The sequence below is a fragment of the Budorcas taxicolor genome, chromosome 19 (assembly GCF_023091745.1).
Source record: "Budorcas taxicolor isolate Tak-1 chromosome 19, Takin1.1, whole genome shotgun sequence".
In the NCBI taxonomy this organism is placed as follows: Eukaryota; Metazoa; Chordata; class Mammalia; order Artiodactyla; family Bovidae; genus Budorcas; species Budorcas taxicolor.
Window position 1 is genome coordinate 16,845,616 of NC_068928.1, and position 25,052 is coordinate 16,870,667.

Below are 25,052 nucleotides of genomic sequence, written 5' to 3' on the forward strand. Positions count from 1 at the left end.
GAGAGAAGCGACACTTCCCTTTGGCCAGCAGCTTTGAAGGAGCCCGTCGGCCGGCAGCCTCCGGCGGGACCCTGAGACGCCCCCAGCCCCGGGCGAGGGCGGTCACATTGCAACGCAGGACGCGGGCGGCGCAGGACTCGGGGGAGCCTTAGCAGGTCTTCACCGAGCGCAGCCGGAGGAGCAGTTAGGAGGGTCCCGGAGGAAAGGGAAAGAGGGCCAGCAGGGCGACCGCTCATCCCGGTACACACCCACCCCACCCGCCCAGCCAGGAGCGGCCGCGAGCCTCTGGGGGCGCTCGTCCCCCGGCACCTTCTCCCCACTGTGTCCCAGCACCGCGGGCCACCGGCGGGGGGCCCTTGGGGATGTCCGAATCAGGCATGGTGGCCGAGTGGCTGCTCTCCCGGGACCAGCGTAAAAGCTGGGGTTAGGCGGAGCCCGGAGGGACTCAGCTCAGGGTACCCCGAGGTCCAGGACAAGGGGACGCGGGTGCAGCACCCAGGAACCGGAGAGGCGGCGCCCAGCGGGGCCGCTCCAAAGCTAGTGGCCGGCGTCGGGCATCCTCCGGAGGACTCGGAGCCAGGAGAGCCTGGGAGGCGCTCGGGAAGGCCCGTGCCAGGGGCGGCGGGCCGAGGCGGGCTCGGTCCCGGGCGGACGCCCGCGGAGGCGGCGGTGGCGGCGCCGGGCGGGCATGCCGCGCCACCGGAGCTCCTTTCGGGCGCACGCTTCCCTGGCGCGGGCTGCGCGCGGCGGCTGCCGCTGCTGCTTCCACCGCTGCTGCGGACTTCCATGGCGGCTCCGCCCGGCCGGGGCCGCCGCCGCTGCCGCCAGCCGCGGACTGAATGAATGAGCCGGAGCGGCGGAGCCGGGCGGCCCGCGGCCGCACTCACCGGCCCGGGACGCTTCCGCATGGCCCGCGAGGAACCGGCGCCCGCGGCGGTGGCGGCGGCCGGGCAGCCCGGGGGCGGCCGGGGCGGCGAGCGCGAGCGAGCGCTGCAGGGGCCGGGGGGCGCCCGCAGGGGGCGGCCGTCGCTGAGCCGCGCTAAACTGCACGGGCTGCGGCACATGTGCGCGGGGCGCGCGGCGCCCGGGGGCTCCTTCCAGCGGCGGGCGCTCTGGGTGCTGGCCTTCTGCACGTCCCTCGGCTTGCTGCTGTCCTGGTCCTCGAACCGCCTGCTCTACTGGCTCAGCTTCCCGTCGCACACGCGTGTGCACCGCGAGTGGAGCCGCCAGCTGCCCTTCCCCGCCGTCACCGTGTGCAACAACAACCCGCTGCGCTTCCCGCGCCTCTCCAAGGGGGACCTCTACTACGCCGGCCACTGGCTGGGGCTGCTGCTGCCCAACCGCACGGCGCGCCCGCTGGTCAGCGAGCTGCTGCGGGGGGACGAGCCGCGCCGCCAGTGGTTCCGCAAGCTGGCCGACTTCCGCCTCTTCCTGCCTCCCCGCCACTTCGAGGGCATCAGCGCCGCCTTCATGGACCGCCTGGGCCACCAGCTCGAGGACATGCTGCTCTCCTGCAAGTACCGCGGCGAGCTCTGCGGGCCGCACAACTTCTCCTCCGTGAGTGGCCCTCCGCGCGAACCCGCTCCCTCTGTCCCCCGCCCCCACTTTCCCCAGCCCCGGGGTCTGGCAGCTCTTCCCCAGCCTGGGGGCTGGCTGGACCCCAGGCCCCTGGAGGTGACATCAGCCCAAGAGGCCCCGGGCAGAACCCAGTCTTAGGTCCTCCGCATCTTCTCCAGGTTATGGGAACTCGGACGTCACTGCAGCAGGAGTCGTCTGGCTCCCTTGTTCCGGCCTCTCTCTTTGCACCCAAACCCCCTCTGGGAATACCAGGCCCCCTTCTTCCAGGCCTCACCCCCACCCCCCACCCCAGGATCCACAGTACTCCACGTAGCTACTCTGTGTCTGGGGTGAAGGGATGGGAAGATAGAGAAGCCTGTCTGAAGTGTGGGCTTGTTCTCTTTGGGAAACTCAATAGGAATCTCTTTAAATATCAGCAAGAATCAGGTAGAGCCCCTAAGCTCACTGGGGACTCCAAGTAGCTTATGACTCGAGAGTTCCCAAACACTTCCAATTTGGGAGACTTTGGAGGAGACCCCCAGAATACCAGCGGAGGATGAAGCTGTACCTAGGTTGGTGGGAGAGGCCGCAGCCCCTTCTGGTACTTTTTAAAGGAGCTTGTGTCAGAAGCGATCTGGAGATGGAGCCGTGGTGGGCGCCATGGGGCCCCTTGACCCCACGAGGTGTGAGAATGGGTCTGTCCCTCTAGGGGAGCCGACGCCCTGCAGTGGGGAAAGCAGCATGGCAGAGATATTGAAGCTGTGCTCAATTGATATTGAAGGGTTTGTAAACGTTTTGTTGTGCCGGTTCTCCCATGCTGGAGTCTGGATAAGGCAGCTGTCAGACAGAAGGTATCTGCCTTGTGCGGTCTGCCTAGGAGTTGTGGTGCCAAGCCTCAGCGTGGCACCAGCCTGTCCAGCCATTCGTGTGTAAATGCCCCTTCAGGGGGGCTGGGCTTTGCCACCAGTGCTGGGAATGTTGGTGTGTGCAGTTTGTTCATAATGTTCTGATGGTGATTTTACCAGCTTTAGGCATTCCTCCTGACCGTCTCATCTCTAACAGTGCTTTTTTTTTTTTTAGGATAGTAAAGAGATGCTTTGCTTCCAACAGGTGTTGGCACAGATGCCCATCAGGCCAGGCCTCTGATCGGCTGATTGGCCCAGTCCTGGTCTAGGATGGTGACCCTGGCCTCAGTCTTAATCTCTTTGTTTTGCTTTAAGCCTGTGTTAACGGTAGCTGTGAATTATTCGCTCCCAAAAGATCCCTTGTTTCCTGAGCTTTTCAGCTTGCTTTAAAAAAATACCTACTTCATGGTTCTCCCTCCTTAGCAAGCAGGAGGTGCTGTTAACATATGTTTCTAAGTGACTTCACCCAGACTTTAAATACAATTCTGAGTTCCATCTAACAAAGATAGAGGAAGGAAGGTCATGATCCTTTATTGTGTACAGTAAGTCCCTTACATACGAACCTTCAAGTTGCGAACTTTCAAAGATGCAAACCTACCTTTGCCTGTCCAATCATATAAGTTAGTTCATGTGTCTGGAGTACATTGTCACATGCGTGCATCCTCCCCAAGTGGCTGTGCTTTTGTGTACTTTACTGTCCAGTATTGTATAGAAGACAGTAGTGCAGTATCTTTATTTCAAGCCCAGGATGTCTGGAAATAAGCATAAAAGCAGCGGTGATGTAGTTGGTACTACTGTACTTTTCAGGGTACTGTGCTGTAAGATGAAAAATGTTTTCTTTATTTTTTGTTTGTTTTTTTATGTATTATTTGTGTGAAAAATATTATAAACCTGTTACAGTATGGTACCATACAGCCATTCGTGTTAGCTGGGTACCTAGGCTGACTTTGTTGGACTTACAAATTGGACACATGAACATGTTCTTGGAACAGAGCTTGTTTGTATGTAGGAGCTTATTGTGTTGTTCTTTGGCTGACCACTAGCTAGCAGCCCCTAGAGTTAGACTGAAGTTCACTGTTACATTCAAGTATCAGCAGCTCCAGTTCCAAGCTATACAACACCTGGAAAACTCAGCACAAAGCCTGGCTCGCGGGCTAACCGCCAGGATTCACTTTTGACATTTACCACAACCCTGCTTTGGCAGAGTTTTATTCCCATGTTAAAGATGAGGGATCGGAGGCATTAAATGCAGTCCAAAGCCCAGAGTCAGCAAGCTCAAAGTCCAACTTTGTATACCACCAGACACACACACAGAAGCCTCATGGAACCTTCCTCTCTGACCCCGGGCCTCTCTTCTATCAGAGGATCCCTGGGTGGGACTCTAGCCCTCAGCCCCCTCCAAATCCTGTCCCTTCTGGGCGCATGGCTGGGAGAGTGGAAACTGGCCCCCTGCAGGGGGTCATGGCCTTGGCCACTTGATAGGGGTCTACAGAGCACCCAGTGCCTGCCGGAGTCATCTGACCTCAGTCTCCCTGGCAGGAATGGCCCTGCGTTGATGAAAATCGGGTTCTTCTCACTGGGGCACACCCTTCTGTGACCACCCGTACCCTGCCTTCCTGTGTCTGAAGACTTTGCAGGCCCACACCCACCTAAACCAAATGTTGCTTCCATACCTCCAAAAGTATGTGTTCCTGGGGACTCAAGTGACCCCTAGTGGCTTCATATCATGGCACTGCCCTGGGAGTTTTCAGTGCCTTCACATTTCATGCTGTAGTTTTTTTCCAGGGGCCTCAGGATTAAAGATTGCACCCCTCTCTCCACGGAGGCCAGAAGCTATCTCAGGGGAGCCCTTAATATACGGTGGGTGGGCCCGTTAAGGAATCCTTTCTTTAACCACACTACCCTGCCCCAAGCCTTGGTCGGCTCTGACGAAGGAACACTATAGTGTAGTGGCTAAGAGCGTGAACTCTCAGGCTGAACTGATGGCTCAAATCCTGACATGACCACTTGCTGTGTGCCCTTGGACAGGTGACTTAATCTCTCTGGTCTTTAATTTCCTGCTCCATCTCGTGGTGGTAACAATAGTACAGACACCACATTCTCTGATATGGGCCTCCCAGATGGCCCAATGGTAAAGAAGCCGCCTGCCAGTGCAGGAGATGTGAGTTCAGTCCTTGGGTGGGAAAGATCCCCTAGAGGAGGGCATGGCAACCCACTCCAGTATTCTTGCGTGGAGAATTCCATGGACAGAGAAGCCTGGCTGGCTATAATCCATGGGGTCGCAAAGAGTTGGATACAATTGAGTGAACGAGCATGCACGTAGGTATGGGTGAGATGGGCACTCTTCAGACCGTGCTGGGTCCCCACAAAAATGCCGCCTTTGAAGGGCATCAGCCTCCTCACTGGTCTGTGGCCTCCAGCTTATGCTCCCTGCCCTTTGCATCCACCCGTAGCACTATAGTCAGAGCAGTCTTTCTAAAGTTCCACTCGGAGCATAGCATCCCATTTCTTCAAACCCTTCGGTGACTCACCTGTCCTAGGTCCTGGCTCCTCAGGCCCTGGACCTGGGCCCTGCCCTGTCTCTGGCCATGCTCTCTCTGGTACCACGTGCCCGAGCTCTGCTGAACAGCTGACAACAGCTGGATTGCTTCCTCTGCTACCGTGAGTGCGTAGGGTGACCTGGGGATGCCCCGTCATCCTTCAGCCTCCAGCCCTGGGGTTTCCTCTCTTTTGAAGCCTTCCCTGACCACTCACCACCTCCGCTTCTCACCGAAACTGATACCTTCCTCTCTTTTGCCCTCTGCCTCCCGTTTAGATGTCAGTCCTCACATGCGTGAGTATCACCACACTTCCCCCTCACACACACTGCCCGGACTCAAGCAGGAATCAGATCTGATTTCCCTGACGTCTCCAGCCCCCAACACAGACCTGATATGCATGTTGTTAAGCACTCAGGAATGGTTTGGGGAGTGAAGACCTTCCCCAGGTAACCTCAAGACTTCTCATTGTTTTCCAGGATTCCTGGGTTAATTTCTCCAGGGAATACCAGTGTAATGCCTTTCTAGTGAGGAAGTGCCCAGTCAATTTTGGGGCATTTATTACTTTGGGGAGCAGAGAGAGAGAGAGTGAGGATGCCAAGGTATCTGGGGTTCCCAAGCCCTAAGTGGCCCAGGTGAGGGATGAGCTTCCGGGGGGACCAGTGGGGAGATGTGCCCCCAATATCTCATTCCATCCCGTTAGCCTCAGTCTCTAGAAATAAGCTCGACAGGGGAGATCAGAAGGTTGTGGGGGATGTCTTTTGGGTCTTAGTCTGCAGGCCATTCAGGATGTAGTTACGTGCAGCTCCTCTCTATGTTTGTCACAGCTGCGAAACGGTAAATCACTCAGTGGTCAGACAAAGCAGCTCCGCTTCCGAATGTCCGCGTGACTTCCCTGGCTTCTGCCGTGGACCTCGGGCTCTGAACACTCTGGCTGCTCTGGGCTTTCCTGGGGGCAGGGAGACCAGCCTTCCCCAGTAATTGGACAGGACGCGGAACAATGAAGCCAGGCTCTGGGGCATGGGGCCTCGGAGGAGGGCGTGGGGCCTCGGAGGAGGGCCTGAGGGTCTGGGAACAGCTGTAGACAGAGGCCAGTCAGGGCCCAATGATAAGAAGCAGTGATGTTCTCTGGGAGCAGGCAAGGGTCAGGGGAAGCGTCCAGGCAGACCTCAGTTTAAGGCTTTGGCTCTGTCCCTTTTTAGCTGTGTGCCTCCCTCGCTAAGCCCCTGAAAGCTGGGAAGAAGATAATACGTATGCAGTTACCAGCCCCTGCCTGAACAGCATAGGAGCTCAGTATTCAAGAGCTGTTGTTATAATCTGATAAAGAGATAGGCACAGTCTTTGTGTCTCATGGTAGTAGTTATTAATTATGATCAATATCATTATCATCTCTTATCAAGAGCAGTTACCTGAGTGGCGATGTGCTCATTTCCTGGTTCATTCATTCCAACACCCAATGTATACTAAGTGTCAACTGTATGTCATGCTCTGAACTAGCTGCTGGGGATATGGCATTAAATAAGGCATGGGATGTGTCCTCCGTGAACCTGCAGTGTTGTGGAGGAAAGAGATAACAGCCACAGATGCCAGGAGTCCAGAGGGGCTGCGTGGGCTCAGAAGGAGTACCCAGAGCAGACTGGGAATCTCTATGGGCTTCTGGGAGGAGGTGACGTCGGAGCTGAGTCTGGAGGGATCAGTAGGGGTTCCAAGGTAGAGAAGGAGAGAAACAGGGCTTCATGGAGAGGGGGCACTTTTTGCGAATGGGGAGAACGGAGACATGAGAGGATGAGATTGGACACGTCCTTTCTGGGGCTGAGTGTGGCTCAAAGCTGTGCACAGGGCTTGGGGGTTGGGGCTGGATGTGATGAGTCGGGGGAATAGTAACAACGCACCTATTCAATGGACACAAATTTTGGCAAATTCTGGGAGATGGTGAGGGAGAGGGAAGCCGGGTGTGCCGTAGTCCATGGGGTCGCAAAGAGTCAGACACCGCTTGACAACTACACAACAGCAACAATAAGGACAATGCAAAGGTGTGATGAACACCTGGAAGCCACACTAAGTTTCTGAACTCTGTAGCAAAATCTCTGACTTCTTTCATTGCTGGCTGTCACACTGACAGAGGGAGATCTCATCTGGTCCCAACCCCCATCCAGCTGTCACCCCCTTTCCTAACTCCATCAGGAGAATTCCAGCCTTCATGCCCCCCATTGCCTAACCCTGCGCACCCCCCTCCCCCCATCCGCAGGAGTCAACCCTGAGTGCAGATTTTGGACCGGTCCTCTGTACTAAAAGCCAAGACAACAGCATTTGATTTCATCACACTTTGTCATAGGAAGCAGGCTGGCTGCTGCAAGCCAGCCACAGAAAACAAGAAATCATTTCAGCAACATGTTGTTTAAAATCAGCAAATTCCATTGAAGTGGTGCTAGGCCAGGCAGTCCAATAGTTGTGAAGACGGATGGCTTCAGGGAGGAGAGAAAGATACCTTTGCCTTTAGAGAGAGAGGAATAAACGAGATAATACATGTCAAATGCTTAGAAGAGTTTCTGGAACCCAGTAAGGACTCAATAAATGTGAGCTATTTCCGTTCATATTACTTGCAGTGAACATTTTGAGCGAAGGACGAAGGCAAATAGTACCGGGCGGCTGCGATGTGCCAGACCCAAGCTGAGCACGTTTCACACCATCTCAATTTTCACAATCACTCTAAAAGGTTGTGTAATCATCGCCATTTGGCTGATGGGGGACATGCCCCTCTGGGCAGTTCTGTAGTCAAGCTGAAAGTCACAGAGCCAGCAGATAGCAAAGCTGGGATCTGAACCCAAATCCTCAGGACCACAAAGGCATAGCTGCATAGCTGGATGAGGAAGGAGCAGGTTTGGTGGGGCAGAGGTTTTTCTGGGAAGACCAATGCAGCCTCTATTCTGCCCTGACCAGCCTATGTGACTTTGGCCTCTGCAGCTTCCTCTGTGAAATGAGAGCAGGAGCCAAATGACTAATGGGACTTAGCTGCAAAGTTCTCCATCCAAGTGAGCAGTCAGGGGAAAATAGGGCTTAACTACTGCAGATGGCCCAAGCTCTTCAGCCAACCATTTTGTTTCTTTGCGGAGCTGAAACGCGATGAAGGGGGGGAAATGTACATGTTATTGGAGTGCTAAAGACAGGATGGTGATTAAATAGACATTTATGCAAGGAACATGAAAAGACTTCCCCCAGTTATGTGACTTGAGGGAAATCAGTTTGGGGAATCAGATGTCAGTTCTGCTCAGGTCTGTAGATATCCAAATGGACCCACATCACGCTGATTCTGATAGTGGCTGTTCGGGGGCCACTGTGGCTGGTCATCAAGGCATCAATCAGATGTCTGTCCAGTTGAGAAGGGCTGGAGGAATGGTGCAGACCATTTGGTCTGCGCATCAGTCACTTCGGTTCTCCTTAGTGATTTGCTGGGATCCTGCCTGCCAGGCACTGGTCCACAAAGACGTGCCCAAACCCACTGTTTGCAGTGAACTGTCCTGCAGAGGTGAGTGTGCCTCCCCATGCAGGAAGGGGGACAGACTCTAGCCCAGGATTCGTATGAAAGTGTTAGTTGCTCAGTCGTGTCTGACTCTTTGAGACCCCATGGACTATAGCCCGCCAGGATCCTCTGTCTAGAATTCTTCAGGCAAGAATATTGAAGTGGGTTGCCCTTCCCTTCTCCAGGGGATCTTTCCGACCCAAGGATTGAACCCACTTCTCCAGCTTTCCAGGCGGATCCTTTACCATCTGAGCCACTAGGCAATCAACAGGATTTGTACAGGGCACCTGTTATGTAAATAGGTCACATCAATTTCACCAGAATCAAATGACTATCATGGCACCCATTTTATAGACGAGGAAACTGAGGCTCAGAGAGGTGCAAAGTCATAGCTCAGGGGCAGCAAAGTTAAGATTCAACCAAAGATTAGTCCAGCTCAAAAGCTGATATTCTTCTTGATGACACCATTCTACCAACTCTCAAAGATGCTGGTGAGATCAAATCTTTCCATAGATGGTGTCCCACACAGTCAAGCCTTCACTGAAAATTTCTTTCACTGCAAGTTGGTACAGCCCCTGGAATTTATCCTGGTTTCCAAGCCCTGCCACCCTGAGAAGGAAAAGCCATTCCTAGGATCCATGATGGACTTGTAGCCAATGGAAATATTATAGGTCTATGATGGGGAACTTACTCAGGAGTTATGCAGATGTTTTAATGCAGCCATAACCTGAACTAAATTCCCATATTCATTCTTTCAAGGACATGGATAACTTTGAAGTCCTGGCTAAGCAGCTATTGCCAAATTGAGTTCCCGCTCAGACCTGTGCTAACGAACAAACAAATGACTCACGCATAATTGGAACATGAATTGTTGTAAAACAAATAGAGGCCATGAACACACTGGGGAAGTTTGTTCTCCTGAGCATGTCAAATATCTCCCCTGACACCATTGTTTATACTACTAATTTGCTTAGTAAATTGTTTCCTCTGATTCTGCACACATTTATTGAGCTCTCTGCCAGGTCCTTTTATATTCATTATTTTATTCCAGCCCAACAGTGGCCCAGACAGAAAAGCATTCCTCTTTCCCTGATGCAGATAAAGAAAGTGAGTAGGTTCAGTAACGGACCCAAGGTCACAGACATAGACTCTGATCTTAGGATTCCAAAGTCAACCCTCCTTTCCCTACGTCACCGTTTTTCCTACAAAGAAATCCCAGTGTAGCTTTGGCTAGATCAACCTGCATTTCTGTTTTTAAGGTGTTTTTGATTGGTTGGTTGGTTTGTTAAATTTATCTATTTCTTGGCTGCACTGGGCGTGTGTTGCTGTGTGGGGGCTTTCTCTGGTTGTGGCAAGCGGGGGCTCATTCTTCTCACTGCGGAGGCTTCTCTCGTTGCGGAGCACAGGCTCTGGAGCTCAGCCTCAGTAGTTGTGGTGCAGGGGCTTAGTTGTTCCAAGGCATGTGTGATCTTCCTGGACCAGGGACTGAACCCATGTCCCCTGCACTGGCAGATGGATTTGTAGCCAGCGGACCACCAGGCAAGTCCAAGCTGCATTTCTAATTAGCAGAGGTTTTTAGTGATCGTACCTTGGGGAAGGAAATGACAACCTACTCCAGTATTCTCGCCTGGAGAATCCCATGCACAGAGGAACCTGGCAGACTACACAGTCCATGGGGTCTCAAGAGTCAGACATGACTTAGTGACTAAACCAGTGATCATACCTGGATAGGACTGTGTAATATACATTACCATCTCATTTTATCCTTGCAAGAATGGAGGGTGATTATTGCACTCTATTGCGTGTCTAGAGAGAAGAAAATTGCACCCCACTCCAGTACCCTTGCCTGGAAAATCCCATGAATGGAGGAGCCTGGTGGGCTGCAGTCCATGGGGTCGCTAAGAGTCAGACACGACTGAGCGACCTCACTTTCACTTTTCACTTTCATGCATTGGAGAAGGAAATGGCAACCCACTCCAGTGTTCTTGCCTGGAGAATCCCAGGGACGGGGGAGCCTGGTGGGCTGCCATCTGTGGGGTCGCACAGAGTCGGACACGACTGAAGCGACTTAGCAGCAGCAGCAGCAGCCTGTCTAACTTCAGAGAGGGAAGTGTCTTGCCCAGGGTCACACGACACAGGAACAGAAATTAGCCAAAAACTTTGAATGCAGTCCTCCTATGGCCCCTGTATACCTCTTCTTTCTGTAGCAACTTTGTTCCTGGCCAGGGTGGACTTGGGGGCATATTGTCTACCCTGAAAGATTTTCTTAAGAGAAAGGCTGTGGACTTCTGAATGCCTTGCGGAAAAGAATCAGTGCTCAAACTGGCTGCTAAGATGAGGTATTGGGTTCCTTCTTTATCTCTGCCCAGAGGCCTGCCCTCCTTCCCAGGCAGGTTTGTCCTGGCATATTCCAATTGGCTATGGATGAATAGAGAAGCTTCTAGACCCATGCTTCCTAAAAATTTAGCATACGCAGATTCCTGGGCCCTTGGCAAAGATCCTGATTTGGTAGGTCTGGAATGGAACTTGAGATTTGCATTTCTGACAAGCCTCCAAGTGATGTAGATGCTGGTAGTCCGAGGACCACACTTTGAGGGGCGAGGCTTGGGCTCCATGAATCCTGAAATGGAGGCGTCCAAGGGCTTTCTCAGTCACATCTGACTCACTGGGTCTGTAAGAAAACACACAGAATGGGCATCCTGGAGTGGAGCAAGGGAGGTGCCTGGGGAAGGAGTCCTGGGTTCCCCAGTGAACCCCAGAGGAAGTGCATAACGGGGACATTGTTGTTCTGGCATCGATGTCACATCCCAGCAGGCATCACACAGGGGCCATGCGCCAAGCCAGTGTCCATCAAACCAAATTGCAAAGGCCATGTGGTCGGCTGAATAATGGCCCCTCAAAGAGGTCCTCATCTCCAGAACCTATGAATATGTTACCTTCCGAGGCCAAAGGGACTCTGCAGATGTGATTAAGTTAAGGATATTAAAACATTTTATTTACTTATTTATTTTTGGCTGCACCTAGTATTCACTGCTGCAGGTTCTTAACCACTGGACCACCAGGGAAATCCAGATTAAGGGCTTTGAGATGGAAAGATTATCCTTGACCACCTAGTGGGCCCCATGTAATCACAAAGGACCTTGTAACAGAGAAGCAGGAGGGTCAGGGTCAGAGAAGATGGAACAGTGTAAGCTGAGGCCAGGGAGTCGGAGAGAGATCTGAAGACACTGCACGGACAGCTTTGACATGGAGGAAGGGGCCACAACCCAAGGAAAGCAGGCAGCCTTTGAAAGGCAGGGAAACAGATTCTTCCCCAGAACTTCCAGAAAGAATGCAGCCTTGCTGACACCTTGATTTTAGCTTTCTGACCTAGAATGATACGCTAATAAAACTGCGCTGTTTGAAGCTACTAAGACTGTGGTAATTCGTCACAGCAGCAACAGAAAATTAATACAGGCCTCATTTGTTGTACAAAACACTCTCTGTTATACCTAGTGAACCAGGCTGGGTAGTTTTAGGTCAAGGTCTATCCTAAAACCAAGAAAATGAAAGAATCCATAGCAAACATGTAGCTTGGTTCAAAAAGAGTCCACGTGGGAGTATTTTGTCCATGTTTAACATTCATGCCAGACTGGGGGTTTGGACCCCAGCAACTAGAAAGGAGTACAGCTAGAAAACGGAAGAGGAGTAGGAAGAATGTAACTTCAAGAGTCAGACTCAAGTTCGACTCCCAGGACTGCCTAGCATTGACAAGGTGGCTGTTAGGGGGGGAGGTGTGACTTCAAGAGTCAGACTCAAGTTCAACTTCCAGGACTGCCTAGCATTGACAAGGTGGCTGTTGGGGGGGAGGAGCTTATCTTCATTGAGATTCTGTTTCCTTCCTTGCAGGGCTGTCATGAAACTTAATATAATAATCCATTCAAAAGTGATTTCTTGAAAGCCAGGTATGGTCTAGTCCTGGTGGATGAAAGTTGAGTATAGAGACAGAAACCAGCACCACTGTCTTGAAAACAAAAGCACAGATGTGCTGGTGCTAGATAAAAGTGAAAAGTCACTATCATCTTTATCACCATTATAATGATGACCCCTCTCACTTCTTTGCAGAAAAAACTTCCAAGTGCTGGAAGAATAGCGTGACCTTCTATATACTGTTACAATTCTAGCCAGGAATAATTAAGTACTTTTCACCTCAAAGCTATATGGGTAGGTCAGTCTTTTAGGGTTTCTTTAGTCCCCCGACCCAAATTTAAAAAGCAAAGAGGGAGATTGGGTGGCTCAAGGTCACACTGAATGTCACTGGGAAGCTTGGAATCGACTCTGAGGATATTTGTGCTTAAGCTTTTATATCACCACAGTGTCTATTTCTTCCTCTGCAAGTGTACTCTTTTTGCAAAATACAAACACTGACCATCCCCTTCTGGTTCCGACAGCATACCTGATCTGAAAGTTGTTGATTCTCTGATCTCTGAAAGTGAAAGGTTTAATCTCCTCTTGGAACCCCTCCTAACGAAAATTATTTTCCCACTTTGAAATGGCAGGGGCATCCACTGTGAACTCACATCCATAAATCTAAGCCTACCACTCAGGAAAGCAGATGAGGTTTGATTCTGCTGCTCAGCACAGCCTCGCAGAGCAAATTATGGCAAGAATTTGATTTATAGAAGAACCTCAAAGGCTCTGGAGTGAGACGTGTGTTTATTCACTTTATTACCGTTTATTTTACACTATCTCTTTATGCTCCCTGCACATGGATTTGAAAGCCTGTTTGGACAGATGCTTATGACCTACAAGTCTGCACAGCCCTGTTGAGGAACACAGCTTTCTTTGGCGATGCTGCCAACAGCCCAGGTTGGGGGTCCTTATAGCGACGTTGGGATGAAGCCCAGATCTCACAAACAAACTTGGAGATATGAGCCCAGAGTTCTCGCTTGAACTCCCCGCAGCTCTGCCTTGGTGTGGCACTTGGTGTCGACCTCCAGCTGCACCCCAGGATGTGTAGAGGCAGGCTTGATTTAAGATTCAAATATCTCAGAACAGCTGGGGATATTTAACATCGCTATAATTACATTACATTTCTGACGGTACAGGGAGTGAGAACCTTTTTTTGTTGTTGTTGAATATTTGATGAGCATCCAAGTAAGTTTTGTGTTTAAAATCCCAACCTGGGGTGGCTGTCTCTGGCTCTCATCCTCAGTCAGGTCTTCGGGGCAGCAAGAGCACTCACTCTGGCCGTGGCCAGGGAGCTGAGTCAGACGGGCCGTGATGCTAAGGAGGGAAGGGATTGGGCAGGCACTTAGTAGGCACGTAGCGCCAGGGGTGATGCAAAAGGTCTCGAACGTCCTCATAGCTGTCTTCGCTGTGGCACCACCAACGCAGTGGCGAGGAAGTGGAGGCCCAGAGAACAAAAGGAAACTCGCCCAAAGTGACATTTACAAATAAATGTTGGAGCCGGGGTCAGCTGAGGTCCCTGCAAAGGCATTTCTGGCGAGTTGAGTACAATGGTTGATGCCAAGAGGTGGGACGAGAGGAAGCGGAATCAGCCAGAAGAGGACCTCCTCTGCACCAGGCTCTGTGCCTCACGCTTGTCTCTTCCACCCTCATGGCAATGCTTTTGGTACAGTCCTCTTGTGCCCATTTTATAGATGAGGGAATCAAGGCCCATAAGGTTAATGGGGGAAGTGGTGGTGAGGACCTGCATCTTGTGCTTTTAAAGGAGAGCATTTTCTTTTTTAAAAACACTTTTTATTCACTATTGGAATATAGTTGGCAGACAATGCTGTGGCAGTTTCAGACGGACAGCCAAGGGTCTCAGTCATACATATATAGGTATCCATTCTCCCCCAAACCCCGCCCATCCAGGCTGCCACATAACATTGAGCAGTGTTCCCTGTGCTAAACAGTGGGTCCTTGTTGATTATTCATTTAAAATAAAGCAGTATGTTCATCTCAAACTCCCTAACTATCCCTTCCATCCATCCTCCCCCCCATCCCCCCGGCAACCGTAAGTTCGTACTCTAAGTCTGTGAGTCTGTATCTGTTTTGTAAATAAGTTCATTTGTATCACTTCTTTTTAGATTCCCCATATAAGGGATGTCATAGGATATAAGGAGAACGTTTTCAGTAATTAATATTGATTGACCCCTAGCTGCCTCACGCCCACCCCCACCCTTCCTGTACTCACCCTGCCCCATGCTCCAAGAAGCTTAGCCAGCCAGCGATGTGGGAAACCACCAATCAAACACCTTGTCTGACCTCCCTCTTTCCACCATCCTGGAGTCGTGGGTCCATGACCCTGAGTCACAAAGGCAAGTCATTTAAGAGCTGTTGATCTTTCTCAAGGAATTTTCTAGCTTCCCTCACCCCCTTCCTTAGGCTGTTCCCTCACCCTAGACCCCTGATCTGCCGTCTCTGCCTGTCCACCCTCTCTGTTCTGTCTAGCTGTGGGTTTAGTTAGCTATGCACAGAATATACCTGGAAGGGTGCATGAGGTCCGCCTCTGAGGAGGGGACTGGAAGGATGGGACAGGGTGGCTGGGAAGGAGCCACCAGTAACCAATGAGCTTCTCATTCTGCATCATTTTCTATGGTTTAAATATTTTTAACCACATGTATGTATAATTTATAACAAACACATGATGCACAATAAAAGTGCTGTCGGGAAAATCCCGGCTCTTCTGAAGTTATCCCATCTGGAAAGCAGGATCCCATCCTTCTGACCCGCCGACACTCACTTTGTTTATGTCCCTCTTACTGTCCTTTCCTTTCTCAGCCTTTTATTGTCATCCTCCATAAACTCCATTTCCCCTTGTCAGACTGTCACCTCCATGAGGGCAGGGGCCATGCCTGGCTCCATCTTCTGACTGGTCCAGCACCTACTTCCATTTCTCGTGGGTAACAGGTGCTCTGCCCAAATACTGAGCCGCTAAAATTAGACCTAGGATTGATGGTTCCACCAAAGTATACATGGCTCGTTCGGTCATTCATTTGTTCATTCATTCCATGAAGAGGCAGCCAGATCGCTCTTGTAGGGGGCATCATGCCAGATGCAAGGCTCAGAGGGACATGGATGTGTGCCCTCCATCATGGAGCTCACATTCTGGAGCTTGTGAATGATCTCTATGAAGGTGACAGTCATTGGGAGGGTTGGTTTCAAAATCCCTGATCCCAACCCAGACCTGCTGAATCAGAATTTATGGGGAGAGGTCCAGCGATCTCTTTTGAATGCAGAACCCCAGTTGATTGAGGATGTTAGGAAAATATTCTGTGTTGGTGGGGGTGGGAGGAAGGCAGTGGCACAGATAAACACGCATGCTCAGCCACTCAGTCATGTCTGACTCTTTGCGACCCCGTGGACTGTATGTAGCCCACAGGCTCCTCTGTCCATGGGATTTCCCAGGTAGGAATACTGGAGTGGGTTGCTATTTCTTTCTCCAGGGGATCTTCCTGACCCAGGGATCGAAACTGCATCTCCTACAGCTCCTTTATTGACAGGTGGATTCTTTACCACTAGCCACCTGGGAAGATCCATACGATATATAAATAAATGAGCAAGTCTGTTTCCAATATTAATAAATTCTTTAAAAGCAAAAAATAAAAAGCATGTGATAGACAGTGTCAGGGAAGGATTGCTTCTTCGAGGAGATGACATTTCTGCTGAGACTGGGAGATGAGAACACAGGGTTCCGAGAACAGATTCGCAGCAGAGGGACCAGGAGCTCGAGGCTGGGGGAGGGGGGATCTGCCTCCTTCTTCCAACACTGAAAATTCATCTTCTGTAGCTCAAGTTTCCTTTTTTTTTCTTTTCTATGAGCACATCTGGCTCCTTCCAAAATGTAGCTGCCTCTCTCACCCACACAATGTAAAGAGAACAACATGATTCTAGCTGTTCTGGAAATATTGACCTCGGGAATGCTAATGTAATGTAGCCCTAGGTCCTTAGGCTGAACTCGCCTTTAAAAAAATAACTCCAAGTGAGTGGAAAAAACCTGCAGTTCCAAGAGTCCAACTGCAAATCCCTGTTGGAGGGCAACTCAGTGAGACCGACATGGTCAGGCCCTTTCTTTGGAGGGCTACATCCTGGTTAATTATCACCACGTTCCTCTGCTGATTAATTTTTGTGAGAGCATAAAAATTACTTTTGAGGTTCACATGGACTTTGCTTCTTCAGCCTCTAAATTGTTCGGTCAGGATGGCTGGTTGTCCACACTGAAAACAGGCTGGTTCGCCTGGTTTTCTGTTTCAGAGAGAGTTTGCAGATCTTTTACTTCTGTTTGTCTTCATGATAACCCTGTGTCTGAAAAACCAGCAGTACTGTTCCCATTTTACAGATGGGACAAGTGAGGCTCAGGGGGACCTGACTTGCCCAAAGTCCCCAAGGAGTTCTGATTCCAACTCTAGTACTTCTCCCAGCCAGTGGTGATAAGTTAAAACGAGGAGACCAAATCAGTGGCCGGTTGCAGTGCCTCAACGTCAGCGCCACCTCCTGGGGAAAGTCTTCCCTGAAGGGCTTTGTGAAACCTGGTCAGGTAGTTGAATCCTCCAGCTTGGAGGTGTCTGTGTCCCCTACAGGCAGAGAGTCTCAAACTTCAGGAACTTTCACGTGCACGAGAGTCACCTGTGGATATTGTGAAAATGCAGGTTCTGGTTCATTCAGTAGGTGAGGCCTGAGACTCTGCATTTCTGACAAGTTCCTGAGTAAGGCTGATGCTGCTGGTTCACAGCTCACTTTTTTTTTTTTAATGAACATTTATCATTTATTTATTTGGCTGTGTCAGATCTCAGTTGCGGCGTGCAGGATCTTCACTGCAGCTCCAGGACTCTCTAGTTTGTGGTGCATGGGCTCAGTAGTTGCCATATATGAACTTAGCTGCCCAGCGGCCTGTGGGATCTTAGTTCCTCAACCAGGGATCGAACCCGCATCCTCTGCATTGCCCGTTGGATTCTTAACCCTTGGACCACCAGGGAAGTCCCCACAGCTCACATTTTGATTTGCAAGGATCTACCAGGCAGGAGGAAAAGACAGCCTGGAATAAGAGAAAAAGGGCTTCTGGTGCCAGACTGAAGTGCGTATCAACCCCAACAATTTATCCTGTGTTTCAACAGTCATCCCTTTGGGAGAGAGTTCAGGGAGGGACCACGTTGTCTGAATCCTGCCCTGAGAAGCAAAGCTGCTCCTTCTTCCAAGCTAGACCTTCAGGCTGCTACAGCTGCTGCTTAGAAATGCAGAGGGCACAGCAATAAGTAAGTCTTTGTTAAAGATCACTCTTTTCTTTGTCTTAATATGATACTGGAATGACAAGTCATTTAAGGAAACCATGTAAATGGAAATGGGGCAGCTGGGTCACATATCTCCCCAGGGAGCTCCCCACGAGGATGAGCCAACCCAAGGTGTTTCTGCACCCTGTCCTGATTGTGTGGATGTCCATGGACGTGTCCTGAAAGGTGTGAGTCCAGGAAGGACAACCTCTTGCTTGATCACAGTAATCATCAGCCTTTGTCTTTGGGCAGCGTGCTGCTCCTGAGAGGGAGAAGTCTTCAGTTTGAAGGAATCGTGCCAGTAATAAGGCATTTTAGGTAATGCAGCCCGAAGCCTGTGCTTTTGTTGCTACAGGCCATCAGTTAGAATTGCTAAGGCGGCTTGCTGACCACGCTTCAGACTGTTCATCTGACTCACTCATCCACACTCTTGTTTGTTATTTCAGTCATTCATTCCTTAGCTCCTTCTTTTATTCTTTCACTGACTCTCAGATTCATCTACTCATTCATACATTTAGTGACTGCCTTCTATATACCAGATACTCTGCCGGGCTCGAAGGATATCAGAGTGAATCCATTCTAAGTCCTCGACAATTCAATGTCCTCGCCCTTGTATGTATCTTATAACCAGACCGCAGCCAATACCCCCTCAATGGCTTCTCCGTTTTAGTGCTGAAAAACTGGACCAACCATTTATTGTCTTTATTCTGAGAATCTGCTCAAAGTTATCATGTGGTTCCCCATCAAAGATAAGGCCAAACACCCAGGCAGGCTCCAAGCCCTCTCCCTCTGTACATCACGCACTCTGCCATGCTGAACAGCTTCCATACATCTTCCATATTTACCCAGGGCTTTTTCCTGTGCTGTTGCCTTGGTCTGAAATGTCCCGCAACCCCCATGTCTTCCTAGAAAGATCCTTCCAGACTCAGCTTTATCATCTTCTCCCCTTTTCCATGCTTCCCTAGTGGCTCAGCTGGTAGAGAATCCACCTGCAATGCGGGAGACCTGGGTTCAATCCCTGGGTTGGGAAGATGCCCTGGAGAAGGGAACGGCTGGCTTCCCACTCCAGTATTATGGTCTGGAGAATTTCATGGACTGCGTAGGCCATGAGGTCGCAAAGAGTCGGACATGACTGAGCAACTTTCACCCCATGCCTCCATGCTAGGTAGAATTTGGTTCTTTCTCCTCTGCATATAGCCATGGAAGTCTGGAGATACTCTAACATGCTTGAAAGATGTTACTGGAGTCTGTACAAGCAGTGTTATGTCCATTCTCCAGGGGGATTTGCATGACAGCTCTAAAGGAAGGTAGAAAGTTGCAAATTCTAGGCAAGCGGAGTGACTCATCAAGGTCACAAAGCTGGTAGGAGGTCAAGTCTCAGCTACAGCTTAAATCTTCCCTTTCCAAGGCTGAGGCTAGTCTACAACATACGCAACAGGGATGTTGGCCACTGGACCTCATTAGTAATACCTGTAGGGCATTTTGTTACTTTTCTAGGCTAGAAAAATCTGCTCTGGCCAGACAAGTGAGCCACAGAGGAGAATGGAGGTTATTGGATGATGATTCAGGCTTTGAAAAGCAAATTTTGCCCATGATATTTAAATAACTCCAAGTTACTGCTGCCCCATACAGGAAAGGACAGCAGGCAGTGGTATATGACTTCTGGGTGGGAGGGGAATTGAGTGGGAGGCTGGAGCCAGGCTTCTCGAGAGAAATTACCATTTTGTATTTATTACTTTGGCTCACAGGAGTGCCGCAGGGACGGGCTAGCTAATACATTAGATAATTGCCTCGGTTCCCCCACTTCATCTTGTGGGATGTAGACCAGTCCAGGTGCAGACCTATGGGTCGTCATTCCATTCAGGCCTCCCAGCTGCCCATACCTGTCTCGGGACATGAGCTGCTAAAGGAGGGAGGGGAGCTGTGAGGGGTGGGGGTGTCCATCTCACAGACACCAGGGGACACCAGGATGGTCTGGTCTCAAGGACCAGAGTGAAAGGTCCCAAGGCGGGAACCATGAGGCTGGACTTTGCATTCTGCCACTAACGGCTGGGCCCTTAGCTGTCCCTCTTTGAGCCTCTGGTCTCATCTGGAAAATAAAGGAAATCATATATCAGTATTTCTCAATTCTGGCTCAGCATTAGAATCACCAATGGGGACCTCCCTGGTAGTCCAGTGGTTAAGACTTCACCTTCCCATGAAGGGCGTATGTGTTCCATTCCTGGTCAGGGAGATAGGATTCCACATGCCTCAGGGCCAAAAAGCCAAAACATAAGGGAGAAGCAATATTGTAACAGATGCAATAAAATGGTCCACATCAAAAGAATCTTTTTAAAAAAAAAAAATGTTACTAATGCCCCTAGCTCAATCTCTAGAGACTCTGACACCTTTGACTTGAAGAACAGCCCAGACTCAGGTGTGCTTTAATAGGAGTTGAGAGTTTTTGGACTAACTCATCCACACAGTCTTCCTTAGGATGGACAGGACATTCTAGGAGACTCATTGAAAAAAGCGGCAAGTCAGTGACCTTGAGATCCAGGGTCCCTTGTTTCCATGTTTAGACTTTTCCGGCGGTACTATATACCTGTTCAGGTCTGACCTCCTCCCCAGTGAATTTCCTTCTTATCAGTGACTGATGGAACAGTACCAGGAAGCAGGAGGCTCAGCTTCAGCCCCTCTTGTGTCAGCTCCGGGGATCCCGGGCCTCAATCCCTTCATCCTAGACAATGAAAGAGCAGCCCTCCTCTGCCCCTCTGCAAGCAAGGGTGTTGGACCAGACTTCCCCTTGGCAATGCTTGAGAGAGGGCAGCCCAGGAGTGGAGAATACTATTCCTGTTCCCTAGGTAAGGAGACAGAGGCCCAACACGGTCGGGCAACTTCCCCAAGGCCATCCAGCCAGGAGGACTAGAACCAGACAGACTTCAGTTCAAACCCCTGTAACCCAACTAACCTTGACCACTTTATTCACTGTTCCATGCCTCAGTTTCCTTATCTGTAAATGGACACAGATACCACCCATTTCCACAGAGTGAGGAGGAAAAAAAGATAGCCAGATGGAGCCTGGCCCAAAGCAGATGCTCATTTAATTTTTTCTTCTTTCCTCCCTTCCTCCCTCGGTAATTTCACCCATTCTTCTTTTCTGCCTTCCTTTCCCCCTGCTTGTTTTTAAATTCTGCAAGGACTGAGACTTTGCGAGGCAATTCACTGTGCATGACCTAGGATAAGTTGTTTAGTCTCCCTGGACCTTAGTTTACCCATCTGTGAAATGGGGGTATTGGTAGTATTGTGGTTGTAAGGACTAATGTATTGAGAGAAAAGCTTCTAGCACAGAGCCTTGGCTGTTTCCATTCTAACTTCTTTAGAGCTTCCTTCTCCTCCTCCCTGGGCTCTGACACAGAGGAGTACTCTACCCACCCACCCTCATCCCCAGTGAGTGTTGAGTGATCAAGGAAGTGATCCCCCCCTCCAGGCAGAGGGACGGTAAACAACCAAATCCTAGCTGTGTTCTCAGCCTTGACAGCTCTGCTAATAAGCACACACAGCCTCCAGGGTTCCCAAGCGGAGAGAGGCAACCCTATATCAGGGGATTGCTTACTGTCTTGAGATGGAAAAAGCTATAAATATGGAGGATTTGTCTGTGATAAGTCATGGTTAGCAACCCTAGCTATATAACTTTTTAATTCTCCACTCCAGCTTGTAAGCTCATTTGGTAAAAACAGTCACTAGCAATTTATTCTTTTTCCACTCTTTTAATTTTGTAATTTTTTTCTTTAACCAACCAAGAAGTCTTCTTAAACTCACCTTAAGCCTTTTTCCCCCCTCCAGCAACCACAAAATGTGACCACGGATTATAATTTAAAAGCTATCCCCTCTCCTGCATCGCCAGAATAAAAAATGTGCAGGTTCGGAGGCAATTTCTCAGTTGGTGTGTTTTTAAAATAGGGCTGAGTCCTGGGTTTACCTGCCTCGCCTGCCTTCAGGTGGCAAAGGAGGCTGGTACGGAGGGAGACAGTTCAGTCAGAACTGTGTGTGCAGCCCAAGTGTTAGATTTGAGTCACCTCTCTTTTACCTGGTTGCTGAGTGATCTTGGGCAAGTCACTTCTCTATTAGGGCTCAAGTTGCTTATTTGCAAAATGTGGACAAAAATTAGGAACTGACCTCCCTCACTGGAATGTTCTGAGACCCAAAAAGATAATGCCTAAATGTTGTTTTGTTCAATGTAGAGAAGGCATCAGAGGATGAGATGGTAGGATGGCATCACCTATGCAATCGACATGAACTTGGGTGGACTCCGGGAGACGGTGAGGGACAGGGAAGCTTGGTGTGCTCTTGTCCGTGGGGTCTCATAGAGTTTGGACACCACTGGGAGACTGAACAACCACAGAATGCTGTAAACATGTTGGAGAGTGTGTTACTGCTGATGGTGGTGGTGGTGATGATGACTTCTGATGGTGATGTTGACTGTGGTGATGATGATGGTGACGGTGCTGGAGATGGTGGTGGTGGTGATGGGGACTTCTGATGGTGATGTTGACTGTGGTGATGATGATGGTGACGGTGCTGGAGATGGTCCTGGAGATGGTGGTGGTGGTGGTGATGATGACTTCTGATGGTGGTGTTGACTGTGGTGATGATGATGGTGATGGTGGTGGAGGTGGTGGTGGTGGTGACGGTGACTTCTGATGGTGGTGTTGACTGTGGTGATGATGATGGTGATGGTGGTGGAGATGGTGGTGGTGGTGACGGTGACTTCTGATGGTGATGTTGACTGTGGTGATGATGGTGACGGTGCTGGAGATGGTGGTGGTGGTGACGGTGACTTCTGATGGTGGTGTTGACTGTGGTGATGATGGTGATGGTCCTGGAGATGGTGGTGGTGGTGGTGATGATGACTTCTGATGGTGATGTTGACTGGTGATGATGATGGTGACGGTGCTGGAGATGATGGTGGTGGTGATGGTGACTTCTGATGGTGGTGTTGACTGTGGTGATGATGATGGTGATGGTGCTGGAGATGGTGGTGGTGGTGGTGATGATGACTTCTGATGGTGATGTTGACTGGTGATGATGATGGTGGCGGTGCTGGAGATGATGGTGGTGGTGATGGTGACTTCTGATGGTGGTGTTGACTGTGGTGATGATGGTGGCGGTGCTGGAGATGGTGGTGGTGGTGATGATGATGCCTTAGGATGCTGATGGTCATTTTGACTGATGATGGTGATGGTGGTAGTTACGGTGGCGATAATGATGACAGTGGTGGTGGGAGTGATGCTGATGATAGTTAATTATCGACGATGATGGTGGTGGTGGTGGTGATAATGATGGTGATGATGTATGGTGATGAGTTTCCTAGATTACACAGTGGTAAAGAACCCGCCTGCCAGTGCAGGAGACACAAGAGATGCAGTTTCAATCCCAGGATCAGGAAGATCCCCTGGAGCAGGAAAGGGCAACCCACTCCAGTATTCTTGCCTGGAGAATCCCACGGCCGAGGGGCCTGGTGGGCTACAGTCCATGGGGTTGCAAAGAGTCCAACATGAGTGAAGGAACTTAGCTCACGCACATGCATGATGGCGATGATCATTTTGACTGATAATGGTGATGATGGTTCTTATGATGACGACTGGTGATGATGAAGATGGGATGACGGTGATGGTACTGGTAGTGATGGCAATGACGATCACCATTATCATGACAGAATCAGGCAGTGATGAGAGTGATGATCATTTTGACCAATGCTGATTATGATAATGATGGTGGTGGTAATGATGGTGATGGTGATAAAGATGCTGCTGATAAAAATAATGATGGTGAAAATACCACCACATGCAGGTAGAGCCCATGGACTTCTGTGATAAGAGGAGGGCTTTCCTCAGACCATTAGACATCTCTGTATACAAGTTAGGTGCTCAGTATTGTTCACCTAAAGTCAACTTCAGATTTCAGAATTCAGTCCACCTCTTAGACTTTCCAGTCATTCATTCAGCAAGTATTGGTCGAGTGCTTCTGTGTGTGTGTTTGTGTGTGGGTGTCTGCTCACACAGTTGTGTCCTACTATGTGCCAGGCCCTGTGAGCCCTGGACCACGTGAGTGGGTGGTGGTGGTGTCACTCAGGGGTGCTGCAGAGGTGCCAGGTGATGAAGGGAATGTTTCATGGGCAATTCAGCTTTCGTTTGGTGAGGCAAATGAAGTTGGCTTTAAGGCTCAGACAGGGACTATAAGGAGTAACCAGACAGAAGCAGGTAGGGACCGGTAAGGCCGCTGGTTAACTGGTGCACAAGTGACCTGCCTAGAGACATCCTAGTGAAAATGTTTTAAGTCCCACAAATACCAAATGAAACCCATTCATGCAAGCCCAGTGCCATGTGGGTTTGAGACCCCTGTAAGGTGATGCTGGACCAGAGAGGAATTTTAAACAGGAATGTATGAGATTGACAGGCCCTGATTTGCATTTCAGAAAAACTACTCTGGAAGCAATGCTTTAGAAAAGGGTTGGGAGGGGGGTGCGGGTGAGTTCCCCACAGGGAGAGGAGCCAGAAAACTCTTCATTCAGGTGAGAGGGGACCAGGAGAGGAAATGGGCTCATTATCACATAATTAGCTCTATAATCAGTATGCAGGCTGATCATCTCAAAATGTAAAGATGATTACAGGATTAAAGAGTTTTTTTCCTTTTAATGGAAGTAACTTGCCAAGCTAGAGGTTTGGTAGGTGTTTGGAGAAAAAAGCATTTTTTTAAATGAGTTGTTTTTGCCATGAATTAGTTTACTGATGCAAAAGAAAACCTACTCACTGTAGACTATATGTTGTAAATGAGATCAGCATCTAGTTAAAATGAAAGCTAATGGCAGGAGTCTGTAGGTTCCCTCTCTGGAACCTCTCCCTCTCCTGGCTGGAGAGAAGGTTTATTATGGCTGGAGAGGACTGGGGTCTGAGAGCAGGAAGGAATGTCAGGGTTATAGTTTAGTTCAGTCGCTCAGTTGTATTCTACTCTTTGCGACCCCATGGACTGCAGCACACCAGGCTTCCCTGTCCATCACAGGGAGTGGCCCGGAGTTTGCTCAAACTCATGTTCATTGAGTCAGTGATACCATCCAACTATCTTGTTCTCTGTTGTCCCCTTCTGCTCTTGCCTTCAATCTTTCCCAGCATCAGGGTCTTTTCCAATGAGTCTGTTCTTCACATCAGGTGGCCTAATTATTTTAGCTTCAGCTTCAGCATCAGTCCTTCCAATGAACACTCAGGACTGATCTCCTTTAGGATTAACTGGTTGGATCTCC

The 25,052-nt window shown here is 50.0% G+C and overlaps 1 protein-coding gene across 1 annotated transcript in view; it reads left to right on the forward strand.

The window, feature by feature from the left end:
* Nucleotides 1-843: 843 nt before the first annotated feature.
* Nucleotides 844-25,052, forward strand: part of ASIC2 (acid sensing ion channel subunit 2) — a 294,455-nt gene continuing 270,246 nt past the window's right edge. Inside the window, exon 1 of the mRNA XM_052658235.1 lies at nt 844-1,557. Within this exon, the coding sequence (XP_052514195.1) occupies nt 844-1,557 (714 nt within the window). The remainder of the gene's footprint in view (nt 1,558-25,052) is intronic.